At 50.4% G+C, this 15,261-nt stretch overlaps 1 protein-coding gene across 2 annotated transcripts in view; it reads right to left on the reverse strand.

Moving 5' to 3' along the window:
• Positions 1-15,261, reverse strand: part of ADCY3 (adenylate cyclase 3) — a 112,209-nt gene that overhangs the window by 75,665 nt on the left and 21,283 nt on the right. For both annotated transcript variants that reach the window (XM_075923299.2, XM_075923298.2), the window contains one exon: positions 6,766-6,915. In XM_075923299.2, the coding sequence (XP_075779414.2) occupies positions 6,766-6,915 (150 nt within the window). The remainder of the gene's footprint in view (positions 1-6,765; positions 6,916-15,261) is intronic.

Genomic DNA, 15,261 nt, shown 5'->3' on the forward strand with positions numbered 1-15,261 from the left:
ACAACAGAGTGTTAAGACAAATGTCATTATTTGTGGGGCACTACTCTTGGTTTTTGAGTACTTTGGGTGACCTCTCTTGAGCTTGTCTTTGCCTCCTGTACAGCAGAGTGTACACTGTCAGCACTTCAGCAACATGCAGAAATCAGGGACACACCTGGATCCTGAAAATATGTGATTCTCAATTTGTAGAAGGGTGAATATTCCTGAGATGGAAAGACTATGGCTTGTCTGTCCACCTGTGCTCTGGAGCCTCACATGGATTTTCCTCCACACTACATTTTCTAGTGTATTTTTCCCCAGGCAAATTTTAAATGCTGAGGAATGGACTTTGCTATCGCCCTTCTTGAGAGACCATTCAATAGTCTAATATAGTACATGGTACTGTTAGGAGCGTTCCGGACACCAAATTCAATGACAGATGCAATACAAGTGAATTAACTGGAGGGACTCTACCAAAAGACAATGAATACAATGCAGACAGGGCAACCAGTGGAAAAAAATGAGTTTTGGGGAGAGCACAAGTCAGAACACCAAGGTATCATCCCACTAGCACCAGAGTGAAACTTCTCTGGCTTGCAATGTCTTTTTCCTAAAAAGCGTAGAGGGTCTAGTTGGTGAATGATGAACCTTTGCGGGTTCTGGGCTGCTTTTGGAGAAAGCAAGGGAGCTTGCATGCTGCCTATGGGAATGGCAAACTTTTGAAAAGGACTGCTATTCAGGTAGGTCCTCCAGCACTTGAAAGCTCTACCTCAACCAGAAGTTATGGGCAGAGGCTAGGAATCACAGGGTGACACTGTCTAGCCATGGGGTGGGCAATAATTTTTTTACCGGGGGCCACTTCGGAAATTTTGAAAGTGACCCGGGGCTGCTCCAGAAGGGGCGGAGCCTCAGGCACAGGGGCGGGGCCAGGACACTTCCTTGCTTCCCCACCTACAGACCCTGATTGGTCTGGTGATGGGGGAGCACATGATGTCTTTGCTCCTCCCTCTGAAGGTTCCCCCTAGGCGCCATGCCCCGGCGGTGGGAGGAGACTTTGCGCGCTCCCCCTTTTGCCCCCCAGGACAATCAAGGCTTGGGAGCGGGGGCAGGGAGCGTGCAAAGTCTCTTCCCACCCTGCCAGGAGCGTGTGGTGTTTCTTTTAGGGAACTTGTGGTGTCCTGATAGGCAATTGGTGAAGAATAATTCAAGGCAGAGCGACAATGAAAAGAGAAATACAGATGGAGAGGGAAACCAGAGGGAAATGGGGAAGAGGGGAAAGAGAAATGAGAAGGAAGGAAAGAGACAACTGAACTGAGAGAGTGACTCACGCTAGCTATGCTGCAGGATAGAGCCAGCTCAATGCATGCAAGCTAATTCGTAGCTCATGATCTCTCCGGTTCAAAAGTTCGATTCAAACACCAGCATGATTGGGTTCCCTTCACGTCCCACTCGGGAAAAGGAGCAGAGAGGGGGAGAGAGATAATCTAGTGGGAAAAAGAAGTGAGAGGGAAGGAGTATGGCACAGAACAGCTGCTGCAGATTGTTTGAGTCTGTTTCCGTGGTCTTCCCCTTTTTGGGCGGGCGGGGGTATGTGTGTGTGATTCAGGAGCTGTGAAGGCTGGTTTGGGTCAATGGACCTTGGAGAATCTCTGGCTGCATATGCACAGACACGACAGTCTCAATAGGGACTGCCCCTGTAGCACCTCGATCCTAGGGGCAGGACCGTGGCCTTAAGGGCTACCACACCAGCTGAGGAATTGCTGGAGAGCACTGCCACGCCCCTTTTTGCTTAGCCACTCCCCTTTCACCATGACGGCTGGGATGGGGGTGGAGAGCCGCCTTCGACATCAACAAAATATCCCTCGGGCTGGCATGGCTGCTTTTTGTGCTAGAAAATGCTTCCCCCTCGCCCTCCCCCTTGTGATAATCCCAGAGATTCCTCCTGGAAAAAGGCCACAGATATCCAGCCTGGGAGTGCTTCCTGCCCCGCCACCTTCCCCTCACCCTCAGGACACAAATGAGGACTTTGCTCAGAGTCCTCGATCAAACAGAAAGAGTCTGGCACAGCTCTGTCAGAGATGCGTGCCTCTGTCGCTCTTGTAAGCAGACTGTTGGCAGAGCATTGGACAGATAACAGAGGATGGGTGGGGAGGGGGAAGAGGAAGAGAAAGAGGCCCTAGATAAGGTGCTAAAATTAGCCCAGCTCATAATTGGATGCAGGCAAGAGGAAGCACGGCTTTTAACCAGGTTCCTGTCAGCAAGATGCCAACTATTTGCTAACAGCTCTTCCGTGAATGGACACAGGTGTAATTACACACACACAGCTGGGAGCACACAGAGACAAGCCCAGAGTCTCCTCTCATGCCTGTTTATGTTAGGGACACTCCACAGACATCTAGGAAGCAGCGTTCCCTCTAATTTTTTCCATCCACGTGCAGGATAAATTTTGCTATATGCGGATGTGCACCACCAGTAGAAACATGCCGGCTGTGGGCACTCTGCTAATCAGCTGGGAGGCATTTGAATCTCTCCTGGGTGACCACCCAAACACTCAGCTTACAGGGAACACTGCTAGGAGCTATTCCTCTTCGACAGCGGGACGGAGGGGGGAGGAGGATCAGGTCTGTTCACCCCCTTCTCAGCTCTACCGGTATGACTTGCAGTGTGATCTTATGTGAGTCACTTGCCCACTCCATGCCTCTGTTTCCCCACCTGTACAACAGGTTTAGCAATACCTCCCTCCCAGGGGGCTACAGGATTTGATTTAGATCGTAAACCACTCAGATGTGCGGTGCTGGAGAAGCGTCGCCCATTCTAGACTGGCCCACTGCTCTGTGATGTGCAGGATTACAAACACGGGGGGGGGGGGGGGCTCTGAAAGGACACACCAAGCTCATTTTCGAGTGAGGGAGCATCCCAGTTTGAACACAGGCACAGGTGAGATCCAGGATCCATCTCATCAGAGCTTAAAATGGTCTGCAAGAAGTATGAGAGAGGGAGGGGTCTCCCACAACCCCAGAGCTGTGCTTGAAGTGCACCCTCTGTGACTCAGCTCCATGTTGGACTATGCTTTTCACCCCCGAGTCTATGACCCCTTGCAGCAAGCCCAATGTCCTCTCTCAATAAAGCTAGCACGAGCTGCTGCAGAGACAAGAATTCCTGCAGCCAGCAGCTGGGGATAACATGTCCCTCAGTAACATTTCTGCAGTTTGCATCTCCTGCTCCATCCTGAATCCCATTCCCCAAGCCGCTGTTTCCTCTGGGAACTGCAAGCCAGAGCCTTTGAAATGGGAACCGGACAGTGCACTCATTCAGTATACGGCCTGGGAAACATGCCCGCCTGACATTTGCTGTCTCCATGGCTAAAGGTTTTGCAACCTGAAGGAACAGGCCGGCAGCTGTGTCTTCCCAGAGCTGTTCCCAGTCACCCCTAACGTCATGTGGTTTGGATCACATGGCTCGCATGTATGATTAATAATTACTCAGGAAAGCGGAGCCCACTTATCGCAGCATCTGGTTCTCAGGGAGATGAGATTTTCTGCTCTCAGTTTAGATCCAATATTCCAGCTGGGTGGAGGAAAGGAAGAAGAGGACCTGGTGACTCATCAGAGGTCAAGCAGAATGGAAAGATCAGCCCTGCCAAAAATCAGGCCGTGGCTACACTGAGATTCTAGCTCCTGGCACAAAACTCTAAGACGGACATGATTCACTCTGGTGCAAATCATGTTTACTTTGGTGCTTGGCACTTCTGCAGCTATCGGGATGTAGTGGCTAAAATCCCAGTAGACAAATGGCCTAAAAATAACCACAAATAAATAACAGTAATACCATCTAGGTCTTCAATAGCACTCACTCCTCATCAGTAGGTCTCAACGTGCTTTGCAAAACATATCATCCATTTTTTAGAGATGGGGAAACTAAGGCACAGAACAGTGCAGTGACTCGTTCAAGGAAACCCAACAGCAGATCCGGGAATAGAACCCAGGCCTCCCTGTCCCAGTGCAGTACTATACCCACTAGACAAACGCTCTGCAGGTTTGCCTAGATGCCCAGCCTCTACTCTTGCTGCATAAATTCAGCTCTTGGACTAGACCACACACAGCTGATGCACTGCCCTTGAGAGGAGAAGACAGCACAGAGGGATCCGCACAGGGCACACACAGCTGGAAGTCACATCATAGAGACACACAGGCAGGAGCTAGCACAATCTCATTAAAGACATGGACACTGACCCAGATCTCAGATCACTACTGCACTAGGCAACGCACTCTGGGAAGGAGGCAGGCAGCCCTTGGTGGGGAAAGAACAGGTTAGGAACTATTTAGAAAAGCTAGACATACACAGATCCATGGGCCCTGACTTAATGAATCTGAGGGCACGGAGGGAGTTGGCAAATGTCATTGCAGAGCCTTTGGGCATTATCTTTGAAAACTCGTGGAGATCGGGAGAGGTCCTGGACGACTGGAAAAAGGCAAACGTAGTGCCCATCTTTAAAAAAAAGAAGGAGGACAATCCAGGGAACTACAGGCCAGTCAGCCTTACCTCAGTCCCCAGAAAAGTCATGGAGGGGATCGTCAAGGAATCCAATTTGAAGCACTTGGAAGAGGGGAAGTGATCAGGAATACTCAACATGGATTCACCAAGGGCAAGTCATGAGTGACCAATCTCATTAGTTTTTATGATGAGGTAACTGCCTCTGTTGACATGGGGAAGTCAGTGGATGTGATATACCTTGACTTTAGCAAAGCTTTTGATACAGTCTCCCTCAATATTCTTGCCAGCAAGTTAAGGAAGTATGGATTGGATAAATGGACTGTAAGGTGGATAGAAAGCTGGCAAGATTGTTGGGCCCAACTGGTAGCGATCAACGGTTCGATGTCTGGTTGGCGGTCAATTTCAAGCGGAGTGCCCCAAAGTTTGGTTCTAGGGCCGGTTTTGTTCTTTATGAATGACCTGGATGAGGGGATGGAGTGCACCCTCAGCAAGTTTGCGAATGACACTAAGCTAGGGGGAGAGGTAGATACGTTGGAGGGTAGGGATAGGGTCCAGTGACCTAGACAAATTAGAGGATTGGGCCAAAAGAAATCTGATGAGGTTCAACAAGGACAAGTGTAGAGTCCTGCACTTGGAATGGAAGAATCCCAAACATTGTTACAGGCTGGGGCCCAAATGACTAAGTAGCAGTTCAGCAGAAAAGGAACTGGGGATTACAGAGGATGAGAAGCTGGATATGAGTCAGTGTGCCCTTGTAGCCAAGAGACTAATGGCGTATTAGGGTGCATTAGGAGGACAGTTTTCAGCAGATCTGGAGAAGTGATTTTTTCCCCTTTATTCGGTTCTGGTGAGGCCACATCTGGAGTACTGCATCCAGTTCCGTGCCCTCCCCCTTCCCCCCCCCCCCACTACAGAAAGGATGTGGATGCACTGGAGAGGGTCCAGCGGAGGGCAAACAAAATGATTAGGGGGCTGGAGCCACATGACCTACACGGAGAGGCTGAGGTTATTTGGGCTTATTTAGTCTGGAGAAGAGAAGAGAAGAGAAGAGAAGAGAAGAGAAGAGAAGAGAAGAGAAGAGAAGAGAAGAGAAGAGAAGAGTGAGGGGGAATTTGATGAAATAAAAGAGAGGACAAAACAAAATTGATCTGAGGAAGTGGGTCTGGCCCACGAAAGCTCATCACCTAATAAACCATCTTGTTAGTCTTTAAAGTGCTGCATAGTCCTCTTTTTTGTTTCAGCAAGATCAGACTAACACGGCTACATCTCTATTACTATTCTACATGAGGGGGATTTGGTAGCAGCCTTCAACTTCCTGAAGGGAGGTTCCAAAGAGGATGGACAGAGGCTGTTCTCAGTAGTGACAGATGGCAGAACAAGGAGCAATGGTCTCAAGTTGCAGTGGGGGAGGTCTAGGTTGGATATTAGGAAAAACTATTTCACTAGGAGGGTGGTGAAGCACCGGGATGGGTTCCCTAGGGAGGTGGTGGAATCTCCATCTCTAGAGATTTTTAAGTCTCGGCTTGACAAAGCCCTGGCTGGGATGATTTCATTGGGGTTGATCCTGCTTTGGGCAGGGGGCTGGACTCAAGGACTCCTGAGGTCTCTTCCAGACCTAGGATTCTAGGATTCTCTGATAACCACAGCTCCCTTTAGCCACCCCCACAAAACAGTTACATTAGCCCAGGGATGGCTGGGTTCTACCCAGCACAGCCATTCTTTAGGTCCAATTCCTCATATTTTGGCTTCTGCTCTGCACTGTTCCTCACACACCTTAATCCTCACCTGCAACCCCCACTAGTAATCCAGTCCTGGCCTTTCCCCGCCCTAGCTCTGTCAATGCCCCTCAGTCCTGACTGGTGGCATTCTCTCTTCTAGTTATTTACTGTTTGTATCACAGTAGCACCAAGGAGCCCCAGACATCCACCAAGGGCTTGTTGCGCTAGGCACTGTCTACAGACAGAACATGACCATCCCCACCAAAAAGCTGACACTCTCATCCCAGGCACTGCACACACAACTCGGCCGATACATGTTAGAGCTGACCTGCAGCACAGAAACATGCTAAAGGCACAGCCCTTGACAGGTGTCAGAATTCATCATGTAGCACAAAGGTCTCTCTGCAAGCACTTTCCATTGGCAAGGGCGAGACAAGCCCAGGGCAGAATAGCTTTCCTCCATCCTCAACAAGCTTTCCACGTCTCCTCTCCCTGCCGTGCAAGATGCCAGGCCAGTGACATCCCCTCTAGAAGGAAGACAAGTATCTGGCAGCAAATGGGGATCCGCTCTTACCTGCTGCTGGCTTTGTTCCTCCAGGTTGAGTTTGACCTCGAGAGACTGCCGTGCTTCCAGGAAGGCCTTGCGGTGTTTGCGGTCTGCCATGTAGTACGACATGATGCCCACCGTGATGGTGCACAGGTAGATGGCAATATTGGACAGGATCTTCAGAGAGAGAGAAGAGGTGAGGTCATCAATACAGAAGGGAAAAACAAGAGTTTGAGGGGGCATGTGTGTGGGGGGGAAGATAGAGACTTTCTTGTCCATAATTGCCACCACCAGACTTGCCACATGGCTCACCCCACTCACAGCCCCAGAATCACATCTCCCGCCATGGGCTGCTGCAGTTATGTTTCAAAGAAAGGAATAACCAACACCATCCTCCCTAAATTAGCCTCAACATTTGCCTACAGGAGCATAGGAATTGTCAGACTGGATCAGACCCAAGGTCAGTCTAGTCCTGTGTTCTTTCCTCCATGTTGGCCAGCACCTGCTGCTTCAGAGGAAGGTGTTACACACGTATAATAGACACATAAAGGACAATTTGCTCCTCGCAATGTCTCATATTCCTGATACACGAGGCTTTATATCCCCTCCCTTAAATTCTTATTCCTTGGAATTTATCATCATAACTGGATGTTCTTGTTGCCCTCTTTGCATCTCGTTCATGGCTTCAACAATTTCATGTGACTGGGAGTTTCCCAGTCTAAACGCACATTGTGTAGGAAGGTAGTTCTGTTTATCAGGTCTGCTGCTTTTCAGTGTCCCGGAACACTCCATAGGTGAACCCTGTAATAAATCCAGAATGCCCCGGGACTTCCTGGCTGTCACTCTGTTGCACAAGACGGTCACTCAGAACTTCATGGTGACAGCGCAACAAGATTTCCACTCCTCTTGTACTGCACCCTGCATTAAGGGAGAACACCCTTGTAACCGCTAACAGTAGAGGGCTTATGACACACAGCTGAACAGCTCAGACTCCATCTGGTGGAGGGGAGTACTACATATACACTAAGCAGTTCATTAGGATCCCATACCATGTGGCAAGGGGCAAAGATTCAGCAATCCATAGGCTACCGTCCATGCTACGGCCTAGCATCAGATGTGATTTCCTGCTAAACAAGTTTCTGGTGGGATTTCATTATTGTTAGCTCCTGTAAGATAGGTACACTACACTGTCAATCTGAAACCATGGCAACTTCTTTAGTAGGGTTTCAAAGTGACAGCACAGCCGAGCCCAGCCCAGCTGTGCTGCTATATATAGAGATGTTAAATAAATGATCAATAACACTAGCAGCAGTGACGTGATCTTTTTATTATTTTCACCCTGGCCTTCCCCATGCCACGCCATGTGCTCATTTAGATTAGCTGCCTTCGCTCAGGAAGGGATGGTGTCTTTTCCTTCTCTAAAGTGTCACGCACATTCACAGGGCTGTACAAACAAAACCTGAGATGATGATGATTTAGGGGTAATGTAAGAAAGCCCTGTTGATGCTGTGTATGCTGAAGGGGATGGCTTACCATTCTGAGCATCGGGTTTGAAATTCCTAGGCTCCGTAGAAGCTCAGTTCAAACCTCAGCAGCCCATCTGCATCTGCTCAAGGTGGACAAGCTGAGTCGTGGAGGATGGAGCGAAGGCCGTTGCAAGCAAATCTGCAGAGCCTTTGTTCAGGGCAGACACGGTACTTCATGGAGGACAGGTCCGTCAATGGCTATTAGCCATTACAACCTCATGCTCAGGAGGTCCCTAAATGTTTGACTACCAGAAGCTGGGATTGGACGACAGGGGATACATAACTGCCCTGTCCTGTCCTGTTCATTCCCTCTGAAGCACCTGGCATTGGCCAGTGTCGGAAGGCAGGATACGGGACTAGACCGGGGTGGGCAAAAGGCCCTCCACGGGCTGGATCTGACCTGCAAAGGCCCTGCCACACCCCCGCCCCCAGGCCAATCAGGGCTTGAGGGCAGGGGAGCAGGTCAAGTCTCCTCCAGTGCTGCATGCTCCTGGCAGGGCGGTGGAAACTTTGTGAGCTTCTGCTGCCCCCAGACCCTAACTGACCTGGGGGTGGGGTAGCGTGCAAAGCCTCTTCCTGCCCTCCCAGGGGCATGGGTGCTTAGTGGGGAGGGAGGGGCAAAGGGGCACCCGTACCCCTAGACCAATCATGGTCTGGGGGTGTGGAAGCCCGGAAGCATCCTGGCCCCACCCCACCCTTGGACTAAACGGATCTTTGGTCTACTCCAGTACGGCCATTCTAATGTTCCTTCTTTTTGTACGAGCACTATTATTTGTATTCCTGTAGCACCAAAGAGCTCCAGCCACGAAACAGGACCCCCTTGTGGTAGGTGCTATACAAAGGCAGGTTTGCTCTGATGCCCTGTCCAAGTTGTTCCACCCTGTCCAGGGCCTCAAATGGCTGGACCGACGTACTCAGGAGATCACACTGGTCCCTTCTGGTCTTCACATCTGCCAGTCTTCTACTTCTCCTTTCATCTTCCCCTCGCACCTAGACCCCTCACATCATGTGGAAATCCTGTGGTTGCCTTCTCCACCTTCAAAGGCCCAAACCTTCCTCCCTGGCCTCCTCAGCCCCTACACTCCCCCTTACAGCCCATTCAAAATACACCACAAAAGTTCTCCTCCCTGCCTGTCATTCAGAGCAGAGCATCCCTCCTGCTCACACATGCTCTGCATCCCCCTTCCCTATTACTGGCTTCAGCCTCACTGCATTTGGGCCAGGGAGCCAAGTTATCAGCTACACATATTGGCCTCCCTCTCAAACGGGAAGTCCTAAAGGGGCCTGACTCTCAAAAAAAGTCTGGAAAAAAAAAAGAGTCAGACCACTACCATATGGTGTCTCCACCATAAATCACCTTGGCCATTACTTGTACCCAAGCAGCATCCCACTAATGAACACAGGCACGAGAAAGCCACTTCTGTAGCAAATGCCAAGCCAGCGCGCTCTCTGTTGTCTGTGCTGGGCTTTACAGACCTTTGGGTTGCCCGTGGGGAGACACATTCTAACTTCTCTTCATTAAAACTTGCTTGGCTGTTTTGGAAAAAGTTGTCATGTCTATAATCTCCCGGGGAGGCCTCGGGGGAAGGAACTTCTTGAGCAGTTCTGCCCCAGGCTATGCACTTCGCTACGCTGAATGCAGAGGCTGCAGATGGAGGAGTGAGGCATGGGGGGAAGGTCTATGCAGATACAACTCCATAGAAAGGCACCCGTTTACATTAGGTCCAGATACAAACAAATCCAGGCACAAATTCAGATCATACTCACTGTTATAGAGCTGGCCAAGCCAATGAAAAACATACAGTTTATTTGCACTTGTTGCCAGTTTAAGTTCTCAAAATGCCAAAACCACTGGGAAGGGTCCTACCAGCCCACAGCTGCCTGGCTTTCCTTGATCCCGGTGATTAATAATAATCCTGTCTGCTCCTCAAGCACCTTCCCTCACAGCCCCATCCAAACACTGAGCCAGGAATCCATCAGCCGGGGGTGGAAATGGAATCCTCCTTGTGTTACAAATGGGGACACACATGCAGAGAAAAGAAGAGACATGCTCAATCTCCCAAATCCCAGCTCCATCCTTTAACTCCAAGAGCATCCTTGGTTAGTCTTTCTGGATGACAGACATGTCCATGGGAGCCCTATGCCAGGGGAAGGGAAGGACAGCTTTTGGAATACAACAGGCTGATCTGTCATTACCTCTTCAATGATTGGGGCTGATCTCAGTGGGGTTGCAAGAATCCTTGGTCTGTGGAAGAGGTGGAGAGGCACAAATGCTGACCCCCCACCAAGGACACAGGTGAACAGGAACATAAGAACGGCCATACTGGGTCAGGCCAAAGGTCCATCTAGCCCAGTCTCCAGTCTTCCAACTAGGGATGTAAAAAATGTATAAACATATTAACTGTGTAACCAATAGAATTTGTATCAGTTACATGGTTAAACCTTTTACCTGCAGATGCAGGAGTAGGGAGGGAAGGGTACTAGTGGGCTCCCTGGCCCTGTGGGTGGACTCCCATCTGCCGATTTGCAAGCTGCAGGCCTCATGGGATCCCAGTCCCGTGCCCTCCCGACTGCTGGTCCAATGCAAGGGGCCCCAGAGGGAATGGAGAACAGGGAATCAAGTGATCCCTCCTCTGTCACCCATTCCCAGCTTCTGACAAGCAGAGACTAGAGACACCATCCCTGTCCATCCTAGCTAATGGCCACTGACAGACCTATGAGTGCCTAGTGGACACATTGCCACATTTAAAATAATGCTCCGTTCCTTACTAGTGTAGTCAGTTAAACCATTAACCAATAAGCAACCAACTACCCAGCTATCAAGTACACACATTCCGCCCCCTGCTCCCCGCGGCTCTGCCAGTACATGTTTTAGAAGGCTGGCCGGCAGCCCAGCTCAGCCCCGGCTTGCACCGGGTCCCGGGAGCTACCCATACTGCGGTTCTGTAATAATACTTTCCTCGCAGAGCTGCAGCGGGGTAGCTCCTGCCAGTGGGGACTGAGCAGGGCTGCCTGCCCACTGGTTCCTAAATTACTTTTCATGCAGAGCCACAGCAGGGGTAGCTCCCAGTACCTGGCACAAGTGGGGACTGAGCCAGGCTGCCTGCCTGCCGGCCCACAGAATACTATTAGTGCAGAGCTGCAGCGGGGATAGTTGCTGGACCAGGCACAAGCCAGGACTGGGTGCTTGCAGGGCTAACCCTTATCGATGAATCGTGTAGTCAACATTTTTGGCGACTACGCAATTAAAAAATTACAGGCTTCTTCACATCCTTACTCCTTGCCATTGGCACGTCTGCTCAGGGGAGACAACCCAAGAATGGCATAGCAGTGGGGCCACACGCTGGAATTGAGGGGCATCAGCAAAGCTAAGTGTGGCAAGCACAGAACTGGAAGAACAGAGGTCAGCATTGACGGGCACCAGCAGAGCTGGGGCAGGGAGGAGGGACCCAGGATTGGACTAACAGAGGGGCTACAGGTCAGGACTGAAAGCCACTGGCAGAGCTGTATGCAGGGAGCCCAGAGCTAGGCTAGCAGGGAGCTGCACGACGGGACTGAAGTGCATCGGCACAGCTTACTGATACAAATTCTGGTACAATTTGTGATAGAGATGCAGCCGTGTTAGTCTGGTCTAGCTGAAACAAAAGACAGGACTATGCAGCACTTTAAAGACTAACAAGATGGTTTATTAGGTGATGAGCTTATGTGGAAGAAAATTGGCATGACCAATTTGTGACATCCCTGCTTACTGCTGCTTAGAAGAAGAGAAGGATGGTTCCACCTGTTTACAGCCTGCATCACCACTGCATCCCCTATCACTCCTGGGCTGAGGCACACGAAAGGGATACAGACAAGAAGCATGACTCATTCCAAAGACCAGAGATGGGAACGTTCATTTTGAAGTGATGGAACCTGTCCCTGGCTTTCCCTTTCAGGCAGTGGGAAAGCAAACACTCAATGTCAGGCAGCCAGGATCCCCCATCGCCTCTGGCCCACTCCTCACACATTATCCCCCCAATGGGACTCCTACTGCTACCTCGCACATTCTCTGCAATTACGGTCAAGCCATAGGAAGTGAATTAAATGGTCCATCTAGTCCAGTTGGTTGCCACCATCAGAGGCTAATGTCAGAAAGCCCCTCAGTGCAACACTCTACCAGAGGGACAAGGGGGAATTCCTACATGACCCTGGTTGTCAGATGACACCTTGAGCCATAGAGACAGGCGGCTCCCCTCCTCATTCATCCTTGCTAGTGTCACTGCACCTTCCAGTGTTATTCCGTCATGTGCCTGGTCCCCCTCCGAAATGCACTGAGCTTTGTCTCTGCACGGAAAACAGAGTTGCGAAAGCCCAGCCCTGGCCAACTAGGCAGACCCCTGGGAAGAAAGGAAGGCCCCAGCACTCTGCTGCTTCAAAGAGAAATCCACCCACACTTGCAAAATGCAGCCACCATCCTGGGTCACAGGGGAGGGGGAAAGCAGGGGTCGCACCAACGTCTCTAGAGCAGCTTCTAGAGCACGGCCGCGCAGATTTCGTCTCCCACCCTCAAACAGCAAAACTGGGTCCCCATTTCAGGAGAGCTAGTCTAGACCTCCCTTGTTTTTAAGACCCTCTGTGGGCTTTCTTTGGACAAGCTCACGAAGCAAGATCCAGATCCTAGACCCTCCTGGAGCGCCAGGAGCACACAGGAGCCCGATGGGACAGAGTGGTAGAATTCCTTCAGTGCAGGGACAGCTGTGCTAGGCCCCATGCTTCCCCACCTCACAGCTTTGGTATTTTTGAATGCAGGGCTACTCAACTTTGGAAGCCCTGGGGGGCACAATGATACTCACAGCACATGCCGAGGGCCACAACTTAAGTGTGGTTGTGTATCCATGCAAATATATGCAAATATATGCAAATAGCTTCCTTCACACGGACGGGCACGAATACAAAGATTAAGCCTTAAGCCACGGCGCCGGAACAAAACGTGGCCAGCGTGAGCCAGTCAGCACCTCTCGGGCTCTGCCCACAATGCCCCAGCACCCCCAGCCCCTCCTACCTGGGGGCTAGAAAAGCCGACACCCTGTACCCATCTGTGACAGCCAGCCTGTCCACTTGCCCCCGGGGGACACCTCGCTGTTGTGGGGCATGTTCCCAGTGGAGGCCATGTCCAAAGGATCCCACCCGTGGGCCGTGTGTTGAGCCCCACGTAACCCCAAACCAGGCAGCGGGCCTACAGGCCGTGTGTTGAGTAGCCCGGTTGGAATGTGCGGTGGAAAAGGCACACTGTTCGGCTCCAGCTACCCTGAGCTGAACAACAACCCAAAGGTGCCCAAGAGAGGCTCCGATGTGACCCCTCCCGGCCCCGCAGCAGCCCAAAGTCTGGAGGACACAAAGCCACCTCAGGCTGCCTCTCCGGTGCTGTGCTTTGTGAGAGATGTTGCACAAAACCTAGCCCCCAGCCACGCACCTAATACCCCATCCACCCATTCATCACTGGCCTTCGCTGTGTCCCTGCACACCACTCGCACTGGAGTCTTCTCAACAGCACCTGCTTTCCGCAGCAGCCTCTCCCCACCCCCACGCTTCAAACAGGTTTCAGAAATATGGCTCCTTCTCCCCCTCCCCCCACAACTCAGTCTCTTGCTCTCTCTGTAATTTATTGCTGCACACCTCCAGGGTGTAGCCAGGCCAAAGGCCAACAGCCTATTAACCTCACCCTGGCATGGCTCTTTGCTATCAGAGCAGGGATCATTAACTCTGAAGTGCGATTTTGCTCTGAAGATTATGCAAAAATAGGCCCCTTTCACTCCCCAGATCCCGTTTCCCATGTGCATCTGTCTGTCTTGGGTGACCAAAGTAAGTTTTTAACTGCTTTATTCTCTCCATTACCCCTGCACAGCTCTGGTGTCTGTTCTTTCGGGTGCAGCAACAGAATTGCTCACTTACGCCTGTTCAAACACATGGAAAGCACAGAGGTCAGTGAGGGCTTCATTTGAAGACATGGAGAGTGACTGAGGCTTTGTCTAGACGAGGGGTGATGTTACCTAACACATCTGACTAAGGCACCTCACACAAAGCAGAGACACCGCAATTTTACCCTAGCCTAGGAAAAGCGTGAGAGCATAATTTAACTCAGAGGCTTTATGATAGGGGAGGATGCAGGAAAAGTAGAGAATCCAGCTTGGCACTCAGATTTCAAGAGTTGAAAGAACCTGTTGTTTGGGAATAAAAATGTCTTACTTTTAAAGGGAGCCCATTTTCTCTGGAATCACTGACACACAATAAAATAGTGAGTGCCATAGAGGAGTATGTATACACAGCAATATTATTTCAAGATGATTAGTGTTACGGGGGGTCCCCGCTATACATCACCCCGGTATACATCCGTTCCACACTAAAGTCATTGATGTTTGTAGGAACTGATGCATTGTAAGTCCTCTCATTCCCCGTTATAACTTGTGCAAAACACTCCCCGCAATTTGCTTAAATGGAAGTCAGACACAGGAAAAAAATTCCCCGCTTTAAGTTGATTCGCTATAAGTCCAAGTTTTTTGGAACATATCTTGGACTTCTAGCAAGGACCCCTTGTATTTCGAAATAACGTCGTCTCCATCTACGCAGCAGGCAGTTATTTCAAAATAATGTTGAAATACTGTCAAGATTGAGGACTTCTTTCTCTGACTCCTGTAACCCTCATTCTACGAGGAGTAAGGGAAGTCAGAGGAAGAGCGCTCTATTTCGAAATAAGTGCTGTGTAGATGCTCCCAATTTCAATTTCAAAATAAGATACGTAATTAATATAGCTCAATTCATGTCGCTTATTTTGAGTTAAGCCCTGCTGTGTAGACTCATCCTATGGGACCAGATAAACAAGTGTGAAAAATTGGGACTTTTTTGGAGGGGGAGGGGATATAGTTGCCTATACAAGACACAGCCCCTAATAACAGTATGGTCCCCTGTGTACCAAAGCAGCATCTTTGCAGAGTCACTTTTCGGAGAAGTGCCACACTCC

This window comes from Pelodiscus sinensis, chromosome 3 (genome assembly GCF_052426305.1).
Source record: "Pelodiscus sinensis isolate ZL-2025 chromosome 3, ASM5242630v1, whole genome shotgun sequence".
NCBI lineage: Eukaryota > Metazoa > Chordata > Testudines > Trionychidae > Pelodiscus > Pelodiscus sinensis.